General features: G+C 39.9%; 1 protein-coding gene across 1 annotated transcript in view; it reads right to left on the bottom strand.

Moving 5' to 3' along the window:
- Positions 1–606: 606 nt before the first annotated feature.
- The window catches only part of STMN2 (stathmin 2), a 48,300-nt gene continuing 26,344 nt past the window's right edge, over positions 607–22,562 (bottom strand). Inside the window, exons 2-5 of the mRNA XM_047842510.1 lie at positions 21,246–21,341; positions 18,939–19,111; positions 8,369–8,560; positions 607–1,936 (exon numbers count right to left, since the gene is read on the bottom strand). Of these exons, the coding sequence (XP_047698466.1) occupies positions 1,877–1,936; positions 8,369–8,560; positions 18,939–19,111; positions 21,246–21,341 (521 nt within the window). The 3' untranslated portion in view covers positions 607–1,876. The remainder of the gene's footprint in view (positions 1,937–8,368; positions 8,561–18,938; positions 19,112–21,245; positions 21,342–22,562) is intronic.

The raw sequence follows: 22,562 nt of genomic DNA, 5'->3' as shown, positions 1-22,562 counted from the left end.
AGCCCAGTTTACTTATTCATAAATCTGCGTGGTTTCAATTATTTATGATTTTCTGCTAAAGCTGGATGGGGTTCCTTTGGTCCTGTAAGATCCATCTGGGTCATCGACAGGACCCTGCTGTGTCCATGTGTGCAGTATGCTTACTGGTGGTGCAAAATTCAGCACTATGGCAAGGAAATCTCATTTTAACAGGCCGGTGAAGGTGTTCTTTGGCCACATGGGAGAGCACGAGGTGGTGCCAGGAACCTTCCAAGTGCTTTGAAAGGGGGTCTCGCTCTCAGAATCGTCAGTCTGAACCTGTGGTATCTCCTGCAGTCCTGAATGTTTTCAAGGGAAACAGATTGAAGACCTCTCCTGCTGCGTTGGCCTGTCAGAAGCAGAGAGAAAAGAGATGCTGCCTGCTGCCCCAGAAGGGAAGTGAATCAGCAGGGCACTGGTTTCCTTCAAACTCTAATCATTGTCTCTTTGCTTATGAGATTGTCTAATCCATTGGCCACCCTTTTAAAATCTGAACTCCAGGTCAGATACATGAAGGGGCAAGAGAACAGACTGAACCTTTATTAGTTCACAGAACTCCAATTCTTTATTAATCACGGCTTGCTCACAATGACATACAGGAAAATAGCACTAATGAAGAGTAAATATGCAGGCAGCAACCTTCAGGAGTTGGGATTTGGGGGAGAAACGACTTCAAAACTGCGATAGGTACTTATGGTGGGTGTCTGGTGATTCTTAGTTGGCACAAATGCCCTGCCTAGCCCCCTTAGCTGTATCAGCCCTCACAGATGGAGTAATTTTTTTTTTTTTAATAGGCAGGATTGCCTCACACTGGGGAAGAAAGACCAGCTTGAGTGAAAGTCCGCAGTGTTTTTGATCTCGTTTGTATGTGTGTTTCAATGCAACAACCAGCTCACAGTTTCCAAGTGGAAAAATATTCAGTAGCATCATGTACTTGTACTATAGGTAAGAGCTTAAAATGAACATCATCAATCATGGCATCCACAAATAAGCCACCTGACACATTAATTAATTCATTCCATCAAAAGAACTTAAACTAGAGAATTAAGCCCACTTCATGAAGAGCGATTTCATGGCTGCTTGAACCATTTGGATTCGAATCTGTGTTCAGCGCTTTTAAAGGGTTTAACTTTCTGCTTCTACCCAGGTTGATCTCAGCTCTGTCTTCTCATCCATCCCTTTCTAAAGCCAAAGCACATTTGTAGCACATAATCCAGGAGAAGCAGAAGTAAATGCTATGATTGGTGTTTTGGTTTTTTTTTTTTTTCTTAGCCTGGTTTTGTAGTTTCTAGGCAGTTAGTAGATTATGAGTGAACAAATGTGGAGGTTCGTGTGGAGTCATAAAACCTGTAACCTAGGTGTGGTCTTAGTCAAGTTCAGAGATTACAAAGCCATCTAGGTCATTAGGCAATGGTGGGTTTCTAGCACCATAGACTGTCTACTGACCTCATTTTTCTGTTGGAATGAAAAGGGCAGGGAATGGAGTTTGACATGAGGGCTTCAAAAAGAACAGACCTAGCAAATTCATTTGAGTGGAAAGACACAACATCAAAAGCCTGTTACAGGACATGTAAGATTATGAAATAACTTGCATAATGCAATACTTGTATTTTTTAACAAAAATGTAAGTATTTACAAAATAAGATCCAAGGTATTTTTTAAACATCAAGCAAAACATTCTGCAAAGAGACCGCATTGATTTTTTTTTTAATTTTTGATTCTGTTTTTTTGTTTTTGTTTTTTATAATGAGTTCTTTTTAAACCATGTCATACATTTCCCATACTGATATCGCATGATCCATTATAATATAGGCAGGGGGATTTACTAATGGTGGGGCGTGCCATACCCTCCATCGTTTCAGCCAGACAGTTCAACCTGGAGTTCCTTGTTCCTGCGCACCTCCGCGGCATGCCTCTCCTGGAAGACACCAAAGGGAGAAGGAATGTCACAGAGCCTGGGTGTCTGCTCCACAGAGAACCGGAAAGGCTTGCCTACTTCTTTACACAATACATGCCTCGTTGGAAGTCACCCAGTTGTTTGATGTCTATCATCAGGAATTCTCTTCACTTCACGAGAAAGGACAAGGGACCCAGTAAGTATAACATAACAGAAGATCTTATAAGACTTAAAGTGCCTAAAAAAAACCCCTTAATACTGTATTTGAGTAAAACTATTAAAAAGGTCATATGATCAAGAGAATCCAGAATATTATGATCGCTATATAAATCCAGAAAATGGCAATAGAACATCCTACTGTTGTTTACCCTATTTTTAATGGTGTTTTTCCTCTTCCTGAATATTTTAAGGGCTTTACAATTATCAGTGGACACTTTGAGAGGATTAGACGCAGGAAGAAGACTTTTTTATATGCTTCTTAAATGCTTAACCTATTAGTCAGAGCCTTTCAAAACTTGAGTGCCAGTGACCTTTCCAGTCTTACCTTCCTTCCTCCCTTCAATATAAGGGAAGTGTAATAGATCATATTTTAGCATTGTATGTAACTACTCCCTTGGTATGCAAAAATGTATGAAAGATGGCTTTAGGAAACATTCCGTTTCCCTAAGAAGATGTGATTAGAGAGATTTCTGTACTGGAAGCCAAGAAATATGAGGTCTTTCTTTTTCTTCTTTCCTTTTTTTTTTTTTTTTAATTTAATTATATGTATACTTTTTACCTTTTAAGGTCTCCTTTGCCTCACTAGGTATCAAATACAAACAAGGGATCTGAACTAGATGACCTAGAGTATCATCTCCATCTGTGAAATTCTGTTGCATGAGTCGATTTAAATGCAAGATGAGGATTGCGGTCAATATCATCAGAAATTCTTTTTACAAATGGCTACGCACTTGCAATACAAAAGAGGGGTCAGGAGTGAGCTGTGAGTGCCAGGAAAGAACGTTTTCATATATCGAGATGATAGTGGTCATTGGAGCGTAAACTTCCAATGGTACTGCTAAGCCTGCTTACTGTGTGGTGTTTGATGATCGTCAACGAATTGCAGCTTCAGCTTAGTATAAAGGTTAGTATAAAGGGTGGAATGAAAAAGACAGGGGTTCAGAGCTAAACTCTGTTGTCTACTTAGCTTTGTGATCTTGACTAAATCTCTCTAAGGACAAATTCCTTAGATATGAAATGGAGACAATAACAGTATCTCCTTTCAGGGTTGTTGTTTGGATTAAATGCAGTAGTACATGCAAAATGGCTGGCCTACAGCCAGCAATCAAGAACAGCTAGTTTTACGTCCCTTTTCCTTTCATTATTCATTCCTCAGACAGGTTCAATAGTAAATAGTTACATAAATTGCATTCGTGAACAAGAATGACCCCTCCCCCCAAACAAAAGTCAGAGGAGAAGAAAAGTTTATGACAGATGAAAATTAATAATGGTTGAAATCTGTATCTAAGGAGTTATATAACATCAAAATCACCTTTTCAGAAAAGAACCACAGAATCTTATTCCCTCAAAATATTTTTATTGTTTTAAGCTGTATCATATTATGGGATGCTATTGTCACTGAAATAATGACTACAATGTTTTTGCACCAACGTTTCTATATTGTTAGAGGTGAGATGATCAATATACTAAAACAACATCTCTTACTAAGTACTGTCCTTTGGGGTTGGCTAGGTAAAGTAGCTGTCAAGGTTGCTGTGTTTTTTTGCTTCTCTTACTCCTGAACACCATGGGAAGCTCCTTTGGTATTTGTTACAATATTATGATCTGGGCGGTCTTGGCCTTGGCTAGTGAATCGTGGGGTAGAGCTATAAAGGCAAGAAGATGTGACACAATTTGAATTAAGTGGAGAATTCAACAAGGTTCACTAGAAGTCCTCTTAACTGATCTGGTAGGTTAACCAACACTCTCCATTCCCGCCATCATCCTGGTATCACCTAAATGTTGGGTTGCTTATGAGGCTAGTAGGCTCTTCCCTATTATTTGCACATACTTTTCCTCTCACTGGCTGAGTTACATGCTTACTTGTAGTCAATGATATTTCCACCCTGTTCGGCTAGCTAGTTGAGAATTTAATTACATAATTTAATTAAAGATACAGTAATAGAAGCTAGTGTGGGTGGAGGAAAAGCTTTGGAAATACCTGAGAAAGGGCAGTATGATCAGATATTGGATCAAGTATAAAAGCTAGGGGAAATTTGTAAAAAAGAAAAGTTGTTAAGGTCCTATATTCATGTTATTTTGCAGATATCTTTAGCCCTTACCCAATTTTAAAGAAATTGAAACTGTAAATCATAGCTAATATGATATAGGTGGATAATGGGGAAAAGGGGGACATGGTACCCCAATTAACTGATCCATCTCTCAAAATGGTCTTGGCCTACGTGAAAAGATTGGTAATTGGCTATACCTTTAAATGCTTGATGTTAAAGTTAGATGTATTATGAATGTATGCAATATTGTGAAAATGATTATACCTGCTTTAACTGGCTTTTCAAAAATACCCACTACAGATCCTGGTTGGGTCTGATGACAGAGCTGCTGTTACTCAGGGTTCCTGATGGGCCAGGCAGTGAATTTTCTGCTAGATACTGTTGAATGCGTTAGGGGAGAAAGGACATGTTGGGGGAAGAAGAAAGTGTCTCTTTAATCCTTTCGCATGGCAGGAAAAGGTGTTTTTCTATCTCTGTCTCTGTCTCTCTTTCTGTCTCAGTCTCTGTCTCAGTGTGTCTCTTTCTATTATATTATTCCATGAACAAGAACATTTTAAACTTCACCAGAGTGTCAATCATTGTCCACAGACTATACTTCTGAGTCCTGGGTATGACTATTTATGTCACTCAATTTGAAGACTGTTGGGTAGTTGTAATTTCGATGTGAGTGACATAAACAGATCAGCCTAGTGTAACTCTCGGTGGCAGATGCATTCCTTCTTTCACACCTTTCTCCACATTTGATTCTTTCCTTTATAATAAGCTGGGGTGTTGAGACGAGGTGCTATGGAAACAGACATTGAAAGAAAAAAGCGTAACATTCTTTTCTGAAGGAAAAAAGAACACTTCTATGGAACGAAGATAAAAATACTTAAATATAATTTACGACAATATAACAAAGCATATTTAAGAAGTCTTTAGCTCAGTGGTTCTCAACTCCTGCTATTAGCATCTACTGGTAAACTTTAGAAGTAATACTGATCTCTGGGTGCCACCCCAGACAATTAAATCAAAATCTCTTGGTTTAAAGAGCACTTCAGTGGATTCTAAAGTGCAACTGAGATTGTTTTTCCTTTAGGCTTTCAGTTTTAGCTAAAGACTTTGAGCTAACACGGCTGGATCTTCAAGAAGTTTGTGGGAATTTGTCAGTGAATGACACTGAGGAAACCGCGGACACCATGGCTCTGTGGAACTGTATCATGTTGTCTGGCTAATTGACAGGCTCAGTGAAGTGAGGCCTGTCACAGTGGTGAGAATTTAGTGTGCTAGCCTTGACATGGATTTCATTTTTGCTAACATTTTTCAGTGCTTTTGTATTAACTATCTATATTGGTCCATATTATGTGTTGTCTTATTCTCTAATTTTTGGTGCTATGCTATTCGTTGCTGGTTTTATATTATCTGCATAGGGAAAGAGACGGTTGGTAAATGCTCTTTGATATTATTCCAGGTGTCTAAGCACATAGTAGGTACTCCACGAATATGCACTGAATGATTAACTGATTAATCGGTGTCATTTTCAGTAGTAATCATCTTTTGATGCATCGGATTCCAGGACAGCTTATATATGTTAGCAGTTTCATGCATTTTCAGCATTAGTATTATTATTGATTCTCTTTTTAATTTAATCTTACTGCAGTAATTTCATTCAAACAAAAGGCGAGATATTGGTCATGATAAAAACCTTACTCTGTCTTATTTAGGAAAAAGAAAACATATTTAAAATACGTCAAAAGGAAGTAAATTTGGTACTCCCCAAGGAGTACCTCCACTTTATGGAGATGATAATGAATCTTGGAGGACACCGGCCAAAGGTCCCATTAGATTTGAAAAGCATCTCTGTGGCTATGAAATTCCAAGGGGAATGTGGTCCTAAAAATGATCTGGACTGCATTATCCAGCGTGGGATAGAATACTGTCAGTTGGGATTTAAATCAGAATAGGCTATAAACCCCTAGTTCTCAAACCTGGCCGAATATTGGAATCATCTGGAGGGTTTTAAAAAATACAGACGCCTGCGTCTCACTGGGAGATTTTGCAGCTTGATGTCAGGATGTTAAGCCGTCCACAAGTTGATTATTTCTAGGACAAATTGCATGTCTGTATGCAAGTGTGTCTGAAAGGAGGTGGAGACTAAATCTGGGTGAGAATGGGAAAGAGTGCTAAAAGGTGCTGGGCTGGGGAGTGGGTGAAGAGAAATACACAGAGAAAAAGAAATTACCTATTAAAATCCAACACTTCTGGAAATACTAGTTAAAACATGCAAATTTTATGTACCACTTTATAGTTGAAATCAAGAGGGATATGCTATATATTTGCATATGTGTAATTTCAAAAACAATAATGCTCCTGGTTGTCAGTGATATAAATCTTGCACTAGATATTACGGTCTAATTGAAAAGCCTGGAATATGATCAGCATGCCCCATTTCTAGCAACTTCATTAATTTTTTTTTTTTTTTTTAGGGCCTAGGATATGAGATGGTTGAGTCATAATTATCCCAAACAGAACACACAGTGGTCTTCTGCTATCCGTGGTATGAGCACCAGTCAGCAGGACTCTCCTTGGTTGTACAGAAATGTGTGAACTGAGGGCAAATGGAGGAAGACTGAATGGTTCAAGGTGAGGCACATAAATTTTGCCCAATGGAACTCTGCTCTCCTGCATCTCAGCAAAGCACTTGCTATGGTACCACCATGTGTAACATGCAGAGAGCTGAACTGCCTCCTTGAAATCCTGACCTGATGCACTTGGGTGAAACACAGTGACATTGGTCTGAGAGTATGGAAGCACCAGCTTATATGCATCAATTAAATTTTAACTTTAAGGTTCTGACCAAGGCATTCAGTGGTTCTCTGCTCCTGACCAGGTCATCTAGTACTTTCTCCACATACCTCTGAGAGCCTCAGTGTCCTACTGCTGTGTCAGAGCCCACAGGCCCTTCCCTAGGCAATGCTTTAAAAAAATCCCTCAAAAGCACAGATGCCCATGAAAATCTCCATGAAATTATTTATTTATATATATATATATATATATATATATATATACATATTTATGTTTTGTGCCTGATTTCCTTTGGTTCTGGATTGATATTTGTCATCAGAGAATGCGAGTAAAAACAGAGTCATCAGAACTTCAGAACAGAGTTGCCTGATCCCTGGGTCTTCCTAAGAAATACTCAGAAAACAGGAGCCTGATCTTGTCTAAACTCTTAGTGCTCTGATGACAGGGACAGTCCTACTTCCGTCTGTATCTCCAGTGCCAACATGTAATAGTACTCAGTGCTGGTGCAGAGGGCAACGGCTCAGAAAAGGACTGAGGCATTGTTTCTCAAAAATCATATTTCTCAACGCTTAATCCAATTTCTGGAGATGGAAAAAGCTACACTATTCGTATCTATACTACACATTTTCAAAGGAAACTTTTCTGGGTGGTGGTGGTGGTGATGGATAGATAGCATAGCGTCAACAACAGGGAAAGAGAGAATACTTTTCAGAGGATCTCCTGCTCTGCTCATCCTGATTGGTGGGAACGGGTATATTTCAGGGTTGGTGAGGAGAAAGACACCAGGATATCAGAACGTGAGGAAATAAACATCCCTTACTAGCTTCCCTTCCCTTTGGTTCCATGAATGTTACTATACCCTGGTTTCCCATGTAGATTCTCCTACATGGACAGAATGGGCTTTCCATTTTTCCTAGGTAGTCTGTCATTTCTTGAATATATTTTTCCAAGTTATTATCTATATATTCAATATTACACTCAATGAAATAGTAAAGCAAATATTGAATGTATTATTTTGTTATATATTATTGTTACTTATTAATATGATATATTTTTATGGCATGTTTCATATTTCCAATTTAATATTTTTCTAATGGATTGGTTCTTAAAGTTTGTGCAAGTCTTTTACATATTTGAAAAGCATGAATCAGCTTCCCTGAATCCATTCACTACTAAAACATTTCACCAAATTCTAGCTTTAACGTTGGATTCCCACTCCTCTCCCATGTCGCAGTGCCCACAGAGTCAGTGCTACAACGGAAGAACCTGTCCAAGGCGTTAGCTGTCTCTGTACTTGAAACAAGTTTTGACTAAGTCCCTGGTGCCCGGGCATTTGGAACTTCACCCAGCTGTGTTGCGTATGAATGCATGCTTATGCCCAGAACTTGGTCGGGATTACCTTTTCCTGCAGACGTTCAATAATAGCAGCTAGATTAGCCTCACGGTTTTCTTTAATTTGTTCCATTTTCAGGATCAGCTTTTCCTCCGCCATTTTGCTGAAGTTGTTGTTCTCCTCCAAAGCCTTCTGAAGGACTTCTCGCTCATGTTCCCTCTTCTCTGCCAATTGTTTCAGCACCTGGGCCTCCTGAGACTGGGGAAGAAAAACATACCCATTTTATAATCACCCAAAAGCAAACCTGGCAGAATAATGGTCCACTGATTTGAGTGTTTCAATGAACACTTGTTCTAGCCTTAAGCACTATTGTCAATTCAATACTCATCTACGTGGCTTTGAGTTTTCTACTGAATGTGGCTAGCTGAATTTTCAGCTGGGGATTTTTTGGACACACCGTCTTGGAAGAAGCATTTAACCCTCACTGAGGAGTTTTTGTTTTGTTTTGTTTTGTTTTTTAGAATAAGTTGATGCTAAGCATTTGTGCAACCGGGAATGCTATAATTAATCATTGGATAGCAGCATCCATTGAAGCCTAAGGAAAATATGGAGGATTGGGGCAAGTTCACCTCTTTCCCCTGCCCCATTTTTCATCAGCTGTAGGCTAAGTCCTGAGCTTTTCAACTTCAAATCTCCAAATGTACTTTCTCGTTTTATTCCACATGCACCTCTCCTCACTTGCCTGTTTTACTTTCATTACCCAAATTTTCTTTGGAGACGTGTGAACGGTGTAAAGGTAATGTCCACTTGGCCACAGAAAACAGAAAGTCCTTGTTCTGGCCCCCTCTTGAACATGCCAAGGTCACCCGGGTAATCTTTGAAACCCTGTGGTTACTTAGTGATTAGAGTAGAAAGGCCAGAGGCAGTTGCACCCCACCTAGCATCCCCCCACATTTTGTGCACTGTAGTTTCCCTGCAGCATCAGGAGGCTGTATGACTCTGTACAGTGTATATTAACAATCACTGAAGTGCTTGATAAAAATTCAGAGGCCTGGTATCCACTCCCCAAAGTTCTGATTCTGTGGTTCTTTGGTTAAGACCCAGGTTAAGACCCATAGGTAATATATGTATGTATGTAATATATAAAGTTTATTTATTTATTTATTTTGAGAGAGAGAGAGAGGATGGGGAGAGAGGCAGAGCGAGAAGAAGAGAATCCCAGGCAGGCTCTGAACTGTCAGCATAGAGCCCCATCGGGGCTTGAACTCATGAACCATGAAATCACGACCTGAGGTGAAATCAAGAGTTGGATGCTTAACTGACTGAGCCACCAGGCACCCCCAGAAATCTATATGTTTGATAAGTATCCCCGGTGATTCTAATGCAGGCTATTCAGGGTACCTTTTGGAAAATGCACTGGCATGGCCTCTGGTGTCAGGCCTGTGTTGGTGACCTGGATATGCTATTTAACTTCTTCCCACATTCATTGTTTCTTTCACAGTATGCAGCTAAGAGAAGTCTTACTCAATGCTGAGCTATCCAGGTTGAAGACTAAATTATTACACAGGCATCGTTCCTGGGTAATTCCTTACGACTGGCTGGTGCTCTGAGGTGAGTCTTTGCAGGAGTAACTGTAACTCTGAACACCTAAACAATGGCAGCTTAAAAATGTGTCTCATGGCTTGTCAAATATTGATTAATTAATGTTAATGTTAAAAGCATTAATAGGAAAACATTTAGTTGATAGCCATCATGGGGTCTCACAGGAGAGATCTTGGTATGCATACAGTATGAGGCTTGAAGGAGAAGAAACTTCTCTTCAGATAGGAAGGGGAAAATCAGACAGCCTTGAGACTCTTTGCTGATATGTTTATCCTGAAGTTTATCAGGAATAGGTCTCGTGACTCATGGGAGATTAGAAAATTTGGGGAACTAGCCCCGCATCTTTAGTCCCCAAATGGTTTCACTGACATCCTTAGGAGACTACATCACATACTTGCTTTGTTATAGCTTACGGTAGAACTCAATATGAAAAACAACGGGAAATGTTAACACGGAATAAATTCAAAATCAAACGGCACCTTTCTGGAGAAAACCTGAAAAAATATTTTCTAGCTGGTTCATCCTTCTGCCTCTAGGTGGGACTATTGGTAAAGCATCCTACATTGATTTGCTTCTTTACTGCTACTAGGACCACTGACTTCAATGTGAGAGACAGACTGACTAAAGGTGTGTGTGTGTGTGTGTGTGTGTGTGTGTGTAAAAGCTTCTCTCTGATGGACTTCATGGCAAGGGGCCATATGCCTGCCGTTCTTTACTATATCAGCTCACAGAGAAAGTTACCAAGGATGGTTATCAATGAGCAACTGAGTAATTTTTAATTTTCAGGGGCTCAAATTTACTGAGGCACTTGTAAAATTGTATTTTAACTTCCAGTTCCCATTTGCATTCTTAATTTTCTTTTGTGAGAGACTTAAAGACAGGAGACAGCAGAGGAAGGGAATCGAGAAGGGAAACCCTGGGGATTAAAAGGGCAATATTGCAGCACATACCTTTTCAAATGTCTTGCCTTGGTGGGGCACATTTGGCTTGCGTGAACAAACACTCCCACCGGCCCCGTTACCAGTAATGGAGAGAGAGGCCTATTGCTTTACTGGGCGCAGCATTTGGCTCTGTTTGAGGTGCCTCAATTAATGGCGTTAGTACTTTTGTGGCCACTGGGGCTAAATGAGATTACCCAGCATAGGTGTCAAGTGTATTTCTTTAGCACAATTAATGGGGTGAAACAGAAACAGAAGGCAGTACAGAGCGTTCTCACGTGAGGCTGCTGATAGGTGACGGAGACCTGCCAAACTGGGCCAGCCCACTTCGGGGCTGCTCATTTCTGTGGTGCCTTTTCCTATACTGAGGGAATGTTGCATCCACCGTCCTCCCCACTGATACATTTTTGGGACCTATCGATCATCTATGTTTCAAATATTTAAAGCCACATCCGTTAAAAAAAATACATTGATTACGGAAAGGATCCCACACTGAGAAGATAACTTTTGGCACCCTATTTTGGTTTTTCCCCACAGGCACTCAACTCTTAGACAAACTCTTCTGTGGAGCTAATAGTCTCGGGGCCTTTACCTCAGTTCTTAAGGTCTCCACCGCTGAAGACAGCACTACTCCCTTTTCCTTCTTTCACACCCTAGCACCAAGATGTCACTGCCTACAACTTCTCTGACTTTATTCCTGGGGAGAGACTGATTCTGTCATCAATACACCTTTTAATCTCCCGGTCACAGCCTCAAGGAAGAAAACTGGTTACGCTTCACTGAGCAAATAAGCATTTAGTTCAGAAAACTGCCCTGAAACATAACATGCGTGAGGATCCAGAATAAAAATATATTTTAGACAAAAGTGGAAGCATTTGCCTTCATTTTGGTAAACGTTCTCACCACATGGTTGAAGAGGTGATTTTATTTTCTTCCTCGCTTGGGCAGATTAGCAGAAAAGAATCTTGACTGGGAGGCTTAAAAGGTAGGATTTGCTGAAAGCTGTTAAAAATAAATTGTTTAAGGGCAAAGGATCTGACCACGGAGGACCATCTCTGAATGGCATGTACCTAACATAGAAGGTCACTGAAATACTGAAATGGAAAATTAGGGCATGATAACGATCAGCTGATACAATGCAAATGTCAAGACAAACTATTTATAGAGCTAAGACATCCAACATGACATTCTGGGAGACCAGGGAACCTTCTCCACCTTGCTATTGTAATAACGGAGGCACAGAATTGGTGCCCACTTTTTCTAAGCATACACTGAACTCAGCATCACCGAAATGATTACATGAGAGGTACGTGAAGGGAAAAATAATGAGACAGGGACAAGAGTTATTGTACATTTAGGAACACTTTAACATTTTCCAGAGAGGTTCATTACCGTGCCTTATATTACTGAGTATAAGAGTTTAATTACTATACAAATGAAATGGAAGATAAATTTGAGTTAAGTGATATATAAAACTCAATTTTATTTTATGTACTCTTATGAGATTAAGACTATATTTTAGTTAGTACTAGTGTTCCATTTCTTTCTGGAGTGAACACATTTCTAACCCTTTATTTTATTGTCCCCTTTCATCATCTGGATATATTACTTGCCACTAACTAGAACCATTTATCAGACACTAGATCTCTGAGTACCTAAGTATCTTTAAAGGATGTGTCTCTAATTATTGGCTTTACTGTTAACAGTGAAAAACCATTAGCAACCCAGTTAGAGTCATAAATAATGTCTTGTTAAAATATGATAATTGAAGGTCACCTGGATGGCTCCGTCGTGAAGCATCTGACTGTTGATTTCGACTTAGGGCATGATCTCACAGTTGGTGAGATCGAGCCCTGAGTGGAGCTCAGCATTGGCAGCACAGAGCCTGCTTGGTATTTTCTCTCCCCCCCCCCCGCCCCTTCCCTGCTTGTGCTCTCTCTCAAAATAAACAAACATTAAAAAATATGATAATTGAATATAATTGTGCAAAACAAAAGTGTGCAATATTCACTGTGTGTTGAAGTGAGAAGCATAATAAAACATTTTAAATGTTTAAAACCCAAGCCCTTTAGAATGAGCTCTTCTGCTAAAGCCTGGAATGCGTTTACTGTGGTTGACTCCTAGGAAAAGAACCACGGGGGTGCTCTTCACTGAGGGACAACACATGACACATGTGAGGGTTCTGTGGACCAAGTGTCACATCCTCCAAGGAGCAGATGCCTCCCGAATGTTGAATCACAAATAAGCCAGCACTTGAGTTTATAATCGTTGCTGTACAAACCACCCCCTCTTTTCCTGGATGTGACTGTAATTACCATCTATAATGTGAGATGCCAACAAACAAGAAAGTTAAGTCTATCAGGTTTGGTGACTAATCATGGCCCAGTTTACACCATTTTATTTAAAAAAAAAAAAGCAATGCAGGGGTGCCTGGGTGGCTCAGTGGGTTAAGTGTCCAACTTCAGCTCATGTCATGATGTAATTAATGGCTTTGTGAGTCTGAGCCCCACATTAGTTTCCATGCTGACAGTGCAGAGCCTGCTTGGGATTCTCTCTCTCCCACCCCCTCCCTCCCACTCCCCGCCCCACCCCTCCCCTACTTGCATGCTCTCTCTCTCTCAAAAAAAAAAAAAAAAAAAAAAAAAGCAATGCATCTTTCTTTCAGAGGTTTAGGGACTTTGCAGTTGATTGTACCAATATCGTCAGTGTGTCAATTATCCCACTGAACTGTGAGTACTGTTTGTGTAGTACTCTTCTTAATTTAATCTGTTTTAGGGCGAGATTTTATTAATGTCATTAAAATTCTTAAATTGCCATCTTTTTTTCATAATACTTATTTTTTTCAAGACACTGTTAGTTGGGCAGACCCATTTATATACCTGTCACCTGTCAAACTTGTTTCTCCTTTGTAACTTGATACATAATATTTTATAACATTTAAAAATGTTCAAGAAATGTATGGTAACATTTCAGTATCTTTTTTAGCAAGAAACTTCTTTTCTCTATATGATTCTGAGTTTGCTGGACTATAGTTTCTGCAGGCAGGAACCAGATGTGTTTTGAATAATAATAGCTGGTTGTCTCTCACAGTACTTGCCTGCGGCTTCATGTAGGATAGGTCTTTTAATTCTCATTGACCCATGGTCAATAACTCCATGACCCAGGTCCTATCATTAGGCTCATTTTACAGATGGGTAAAATAAGACATAGATGGACAGGTTAGTCACTTGTCCAAGGTCACACAGCTATTATGTGATAGAGCCAGACTTTGATTACAGGTATTGCCTTAATCATGTTCTTAACCACTGTGCTTTAAAGATGCTCTTAGAAACTATTGCTTGGCTTAGATGACCATATAATTTATTGCCCAAACTGGGCACTTATGACATTGAAATGATAATGATGATATCGAAAAAAGGAATAAACAGGAGTTGTCCTGGGCCATTTGGGAAATGGTTAGCTTAGGTCTGCTGTTACTTGCTAAAAGTTTGTTGAATGAATAAATGGCGGGCTGGCTGGCTGGCTGACTAAAGTCTTTATATTGCTTCACCCTTGTGGGCCAGTTGTGGTATGGAAATTTTGATTTCAACATGTGAGCTACAAGCTGAGCTCACGATATAATATAGTCTCATGGAGGTGAAAGCTGATTCCCAGAGATAATTAAAGAGAGCAGAAAAAGCAGGAAAAAGGGCTATTTCTTGTATAACAAATTTCTTCTACCAGCAAATCAAAGGGGCATTAATTCTGGTTCAAAGAAGCCTGAGGGAGGGTTGTCCAACCCAGTAACCAGATGGTCAGTGCTGCGATAGTGTCAACAGATGGAGTGAGGGACTGGGGACACTGCCAAAACATTTGTCACAAAGTGAGTTTGGGCCCACGTGGAAATGACTCCGTGGCAGTCCTCCAGCCTTAAATCCAGAAGGACTCACACAGGCAACACAGCCTGGGTCACGGGTTCTCAGATGTGGTCCCTAAACTCCCAGAAGCGGCCTTTCAATGGTACCAACGGAGGCGAGAGAAGCTCATAAACTTTTTTATGTTTTAAAACCTATCAGAAATCTTATTTTGCTTGTATGTCTCTGTCTATTTTTACATTTACTTTGAGTTAGAATTAAGTTAATTTAGTGAGAATATGCTTATTTTTATGATAATAAAAATATTAACTGGCACTTATAGATTCCTTTGATGTAACCACGACAAAGGAATTTATTAATACTATTTAATGTATTCATACTATTATACTATTATTATACTACTATTAATATTAATAGTATGTTTAATAGGCAGAATCTTTAGAAACTTGTAACTGTGAGAAAGGAAATGGATCCAGGGCAAAAATGTTGCTGATCACTGGGCTCAGCTGAACATCTATTATTAGGAACTATTTTATTTTATTTTTAAAAAAAAATTTTTTTTCAACGTTTATTTATTTTTGGGACAGAGAGAGACAGAGCATGAACGGGGGAGGGGCAGAGAGAGAGGGAGACACAGAATCGGAGCCCAGAGCCTGACGCGGGGCTCGAACTCACGGAACCGCGAGATCATGACCTGGCTGAAGTCGGACGCTTAACCGACTGCGCCACCCAGGCGCCCCAGGAACTATTTTAAAAAATAGTAAAGTTGAAATTGAATAATTATCTGGTACCAATTTGAAAAAGTAAAGGCCTAAAATTCCTCCATGGTTCCCTAAAATTTTTCTGGTCTGATCATCTGTCTCTGTGCTGTCCAACTCAGTAGCTACTAGTTACATATGGCTGTTTCACGTTTCTTTTTACTTTTAAAAATACAACTGCTAGAAAAACTGAAAATACATATGTGCTCACATTGTATTTCTATCGGACAGCACTATTCTATATAGCTAGAGACATTTATTTTTTTTCCATGTTGGCAGGGCTACAAGCTCACCGATTGTACAGTTATGAGCTAAATAGTTACTATAATTGTTATACTAACACTAAACGTTTACAGATAAAATTGTGGATATCTGCAATTTTGCTTATCTAAATTCTATTTCCCCTTCTCTGGATGAGAACATCTCAATTTGCTTTTAGGGGTCTATACCTCCACATTTCTCTGCAGAGATCTTACCTATTTGGGGAGCGCCTGGATGGTTCAGTCGGTTACGCTTCCAACTCTGGATTTAGATTCAGGTCTTGATTTCGTGTTTCCCAGTTCATGAGATGGAGCCCTGTGACTGGCACTGAGTTGACAGCATGGAGCCTTCTTGGGATTCTCTCTCTCTCTCTCTCTCTCTCTGCCCCTCTCCCATGCATTCTCTCTCTCTCTCTCCCTCTCTCTCTCTCTCAAAATAAATAAATACACATAAAAAAAAGAACTATTGAGGGGCGCCTGGGTGGCTCAGTCGGTTAAGCATCTGCTTCGAATCAGGTCATGATCCCGTGGTTCACGGGTTCAAGCCCCACATTGGGCTCTGGGCTGACAGCTCAGAGCCTGGAGACTGCTTCAGATTCTGTCTCCTTTCTCTCTCTACCCCTCCCCCACTTGTGCTCTCTCTCAAAAATAAACATTAAAAAAAGAAGAACTATTGGGAAGGAAAAGCCCTCTTTCTGCCGGAGTTGCTAATTTGTGAGGAAAAGAAATGGGGACTGACGGTTGAAAACTAAACTTTCTTGGTATTGAAACCAATTAGACGCAGGAAGAGACAGATGACAGATATAAAAAGAAGGTTTTCTGACCTTATTGCTTGATCTGGATCCAGCTGTTTTTGAAGCTGTAACCATTCCTAGACTTTTTAGTCACATACCCACTTTGTATTCTAGCTAGTTGAATTGAGTTTTGGTTACATGCATGTCCTCTAAGGTAATCACTGAGATATATGCACTGGCTGGAGGCTCTTTGAGGAGAATTAACAGTTCTTCTAATGAGCACTTATTAAGTCAGCACAACCCAACAGAATAAAATCAATTAATGATTTTTGTAAGTTGGCACTTTCTGTTAATTATATTTTCTTCTAATTAAAACCCTACTACAAGGACATAATCTATATAATGATTTTTGCCTTGAAAATTTTAACAAGTAATACCAGACACGTGAAGGAATACTGATTTTAAGGGTTTCAAAAAACATTTTTCCTAGTGTCATAATGTTAGATAATATTTGTAAATGTTTTTTAGCCATGTGGCCGGTTTCTAGTTCCATTCAATTGTATAAACGTGTAATTGTTGATAATTTATCGTTGCCAGGGTGTAGGAATTTTACTGGAATCAGTCATTAGCTAACTCAGGGAGTTTTGTGAGAACAGCGAGTTAATTTTGATCATCTCTGTGTCGTTCTTTTCCTTTTAATAATATCCTTCAAATCAAATACGTTACCTTAGAAACACCAGCAGCATTCTGAACCATGATCTCAAAGTTTCAATTGCAGCTCAGTCACTGACTTCCTATTCTAATCAGGTCACAGCATCTCTATGTGGCAACCTAGGATCTGTACCTGGTGCCCATTACCTCTAAGAGGACTTGAGCTGCTTTGATGCAACCCACTGTCACTGCTGGAGTTACTTAGAGCTGTTGGCAGCAAAGTCTTGATGGATTGTAAATGCAAGTTAAGTTAGCTTTACTATGAGAAGAAAGCTCTAAGTAACAACATTTGTTAAAGCAACTTCCTGTACACAGATTTGAGTTAGTAGCTCAGTTTCCTCCTTTTAAAATCCACCTCTATGACAACAGTAATTGACCAACTACAATAAATATACATGTAAAGAAATACTTGTCAGATGCTTGGAGAACCTCACTCTTCAGTGAAAACTGAAAATGTGATTAGGATGTTTTCTGACACAGGAAGATTTTTCAACTACAAAGGTCAGAACAGAACGTAATTTTTAGTTCAGAAAATGTAATCTGAGGACTTCTAATCTTTGGCTCTTTCTTCCTGATCTGAAGATACACATACTGTATCTGTTAACTGTACATACACATACATGTGTTTGGTTTTGTCCTGCTTTGACTGTTGGAGAATTCAGTTTTTAGGAGAAAGAGTATCTTTGTTTTCTTTGTAACTATCCAACATAGAGGTGTTGGATGTATTGGCTAACTTTTTATAGGCAATATACTAATAAAGTTATACATTATTATAAATGCGGACTGTCCATTCAAATAAGACTATGCATGGAGCATATTTTTAGTGACTACATGATTCTAAAAATAAATGATGATAAAGTCATTGGAAAATACAATGTAGGAATGAATTTCCTAAAAATAATTCCATTTGGGTTGATTAAGAGCATCTTGATGGGATGAACTCTAATAATCACATGGTTGGTACACATGTGTTTAGACATAACTTCTATCTTTACGTGCAGAGTCCTTGGGATTTCTGAGTGCCCCTCCTTTTTAGTACCTTTGGCTTCTTAGTCACCTGATTGTGAAAAATTGGAGATTTGGAAAAAGAAAAGTGCTCTAATACAAAGAAGGGCTAATGGAAAAAAGGGAAAAAGATGCCATCAAGGCTTGGAACTGAGTAGAGGAGGATCCTAATAGATCCCGGAGAGGGTCCTGATCTTAGAAGCACAAACTTCAAGGGCAGGAAGTGAGGCCTTTAGGAGGACAGGGTCAAGCTCGGGGCCCCTATCCCGGGGTGAACAGCATCTGGGAAGAAATATTTCAGAAGATCTGGTGGTCTATAGTTTCAAGGAAAACCATGTGTTCCAGTGGGGAAAGGACACAGACCCTGAGAAGGAGGAATCACCACTCCTGCACCCCTCCCCACCTCCAAACACTGGAGTAAAGTTACTTAAGGCTGTGCTTTCTCAGTTATGCACCGTGTATTACAGCAGGGAGATTTTATGATAAGGGATCCAGGAGAGGGAGAAAGGTACTTTTAGTGTCTAAGGGCTTTGGCTTTAACTAGCCTAAAAGCAGCAATGTTTACTTGAACTAGCCTGGGTCTGTGTCTGTTGAAGACCTACACGTGTTGGGGATGTTGCAGGTGTAGAGGTGGTTGTCTCCTGGAACCTCTGCCAGCATGTGTGTGCGTGGAGGGGGAGTGTGTGGAGAGGAGATGGAGGGAGGGAGGGAAAAGAGGAGGGAAGGGAAGAAAACGAGTAAAGACAGAATTTAAAAATGTATGGAAAAAGTTACCTTTCTTCTTTCCTCTGCAGCCTCCAGTTTTTTCTGGATCTCCTCCAGAGACAGGTCTTTCTTCTTTGGAGAAGCTAAAGTTCGTGGGGCTTCTGAGATAGGAGATGGTGGTTTTAGGATCAGCTCAAAAGCCTGGCCAGAGGCACGTTTGTTGATTTGCTTCACTTCCATATCTGAGAAATGAATTATTTGAGAATGTTAACATACATACAGAGTGTGAAGCATGTGTTTGTTTAAGTAATTTGAATTCAGGCAATTGAAAGTAGCGTTCTTATTCTGGCAAATAGCAAAATGCTGCATGGGATTATTTGCTCTACATTGTTCTGAACATATTAGACTTCTTTCATTAGTATAAGGACAGATATATTTTAACAGAATAAATATTTAGTGTTGAGAAATTCAACAGGATCCATAGGGAGTTGAATAATGGTAGGCATACTTAGGAAAAAATAGCCTGAATTGATTTTAAGCTAAAGTTTATTTTTCTCTTGAATAAACATGAACTTCACATGAAAATAAAGTGGTACAGATTTATTTTTTGAAAATTACCATGGCTGGAGCATTTTTCAGGCTAAATGATGAAGAATAAGGTTAACAAAGATTTATTGGAAATTTGAAATTCTCTAGGACGCAGTGCACGAACAATGTTGAATTACCTATTTAGCTTTTAAGACTCAACTTATACATAACTTCTGACTTTCTACTTCCCCTGGCTTCAATCCCTAAAGCTGCAGAAATTGTCATTGTCACTGTCTTTCCTGTCTTACTGGTGCACTTTGTGTAACCTCTGGGTTAGCACACTTAACCACACTGTGTTCTGCTTACTGATTATTTGTATATTGTACATATGTCTCTTCTTCCAGGTTTTAAGTTCCTCCAAGGACAGGCCTGTTCTGTACTTATCTTTGGAGCCTCTGTGACAACACGTAGTGAGATATTAGAATCTCAGAATAAACATGGCTGGATTACTGGTCACTGGTGTCCAGCAGAGTAAGAATCTCCCTGGTTTATTTGTTGGCTCAATGAACTTACACAAAGCAGACACTGGGCTTGTGTTCTAATGAAAGTTTCGGTTGGCAACTGAAACCTTTTCACATGAAGAACATCTCCTTATGAAATTGCTAATTGTTATGTTGATGATTGCATTTATGACACGTGTGCTGTGATAGAATAACTTTGGGAGGAGAAAGCCCGAGTCCTAGAACAGGCTGTAAAGGCACAGAAGGGGTTAACTGCTACGGATGCCTTCAGCTTATCTTCAATGTATGTGTTTCCACATATGGAAAAGAAAAACGATCAGTCCACAGGTAGTAAAATATACCTCAGCTCCATCTGCTACACACATAATGGTATCAAACCATTGGATTAAATTGACTGAACTAAGTGAGGATGATATTGTTTGGTCGTGATAGCTATCAGTTTTGAGTGCTTACTAGAGATCAGGCTTGGTGCCTAAGCATCTGACTTGAATTTGACCACTTAAACCCTACAACAACTGCGGGAGGAAAATACTAGAGACAAGTAAACCTCAGAAAAATCAAAGTAACTTGCCTGAGGTCAGGCAGATAGTGGCAGAGCCAGGAGGAAAACCGCACTAAATAGAATGAATTTGGATAAATCAAACTGAAAATGTTGCACTACAAATGAAGTTCGTAGTCATGCCAATGCTTTAGACTTTTCTTTTAAAATTCTTGTTATCTGGGGCCTTAGTCCTAGGTCACATTTATCATGGAAACTTGTCAGCTTGTGGACATGCATGCACAAAATATGCACACTTTATGAAGACAGTGATAAGGGGGAAACAGTGGTGGTTGTTGATTTTTACTCTTGAAGTTTCCTTGGTATAAAGCATTTTCTTGCAAATTATGATCTGGCCTCACTAAAGCTCAGCATATTATATTATTTGCAAAGAAAAGTTTTGAACATGCTGTGGGTCTTGCTATGCTGCTAACAACAATCTAGTCATGTGTCTTAAGAGACATTAATGTGTTGGTGTTAGCATCAAATTCAAACTGTTTCAGGGGCGTCTGGCTGACTGAGTTAGTGCAGCGTGTGACTCTTGATCTCCGGGTTGTGAGTTTGAGCCCCATGTTGGGAGTAGAGTTTACTTAAAAAAAAAAAAAGCCCCTCAAGCTGTTTCAAGCAATAGGCAATCAGTGAGACCTAATAGCTAGACACAACAAGTCAATAGTGAGATCTACAAAATATCGATTTAATTATACCAGGAGCTGTGAGAGAGAAACAAAGGTATCTAAGCTTTTCCGAATGATCTTGTTAGCAGGAGCATTTCTGTTGTGGGGAACTCACCATCGTAGGTGTAGATGTTGATGTTGCGAGGTTCCGGGTAAAAGCAAGAGCAGATCAGTGACAGCATGGACAGTTCCTTCATTTTTTCCTTGTAGGCTACAACGAGAGGCTCAAGATTAGTGTCTTTCATTTCCTGAATTGCCTCTTAATGCTTCTTTTAGCCCAAATAATATTACAGCCTCCTGCAGAATGAATATTGCCAGGGACCCCGCTCTGCAAAAAGAAAGACTGAAACGGGACTTTCAAGTGTGTATTCCTTATTACAGAGGGCATAAATTACATGTTATAGCAGGTTAACTATAAAGTGAGAGAAAGGAAGTTAGAGAAAGAAAGGAAAGTAGAAGGAATTGAGATCCAGCAGGACAGGGAGGAGAGACAGAAAAGCCATGGAAGAAGCAAAACCAGACAAAGTTAGCAGAGAGATAGGTCTGTTCTAGCACAGATGTAGGCAGGTCTACTGTATATACAAGTATGACTCAGGAGGTGTCCTTTGCTGCTTCGGCCTCAGTGGCCACGTATTCAGCTGGGGATAGGCAGAGAACCCATCAGGAGGGTTATTAAGCAGATACATCCTCCAAGGACCCGTGTTGCTGCTTTCTCTTCATCCCCAAGTGCACTTTCTTGCAGCAACTTCTTTCCACACACACCATAAACCTAGATCTGAGATCTGATGAGGCTCCCCTTTCCTCTGTATAACCGAGCTTGGGCACCCACCTTGCCAAGCAGGAGCAGGAATTCAGCGAGTGATTCCCTTCCTCCTTCCCTCCCAGGATGAACGACAACCAGATGGGGATAAGGAGGTGGGGACTTCTCACTATTGTTGATTATCAATAAGTTAAGAAAATGAAAGAAAAATGAAGGTATACTGTGCACTAACTTGTGAAAATGTATAAACAAAGGGCAATGGTCTAACATGTTGAGTCTCATAGGTAACATTCACCTCGTGGAAGGGGCTTCTGATCATTACAGCAACCCAAGGGAGGGCGAGTACCTTGGGGAGATGGGAATTCCCGGAAGGTTAATTTGGGCATTATTGACAAGTGCATCTTTTGTTGGCTAAGAGGAAACAGATTCAACACCCAGATGCTTTAGAACTACAGAATGCTACATTAGGAGGGTCCTAAAAGATCATTTAGCGAACTGTCCACCCACCCCACCAACAATTTTGCAAATAACACTGGCCCACAGAGGATAAAGTCATATGCGGCCTCCAGATAAAAATGCAGGAAATGAATCAATGTCAAGTTTGCCAAGATGCCTTTTTCGACCTCTCTTTTCGGGAGGAGATTCAATGTGCCAAGAGGGCTGCAAATATTC

Source organism: Prionailurus viverrinus, chromosome F2 (assembly GCF_022837055.1).
Source record: "Prionailurus viverrinus isolate Anna chromosome F2, UM_Priviv_1.0, whole genome shotgun sequence".
NCBI classification, from domain to species: domain Eukaryota; kingdom Metazoa; phylum Chordata; class Mammalia; order Carnivora; family Felidae; genus Prionailurus; species Prionailurus viverrinus.
The sequence above is the reverse complement of the archived record's forward strand: the minus strand, read 5'-3'. Positions and strand labels throughout refer to the sequence as shown.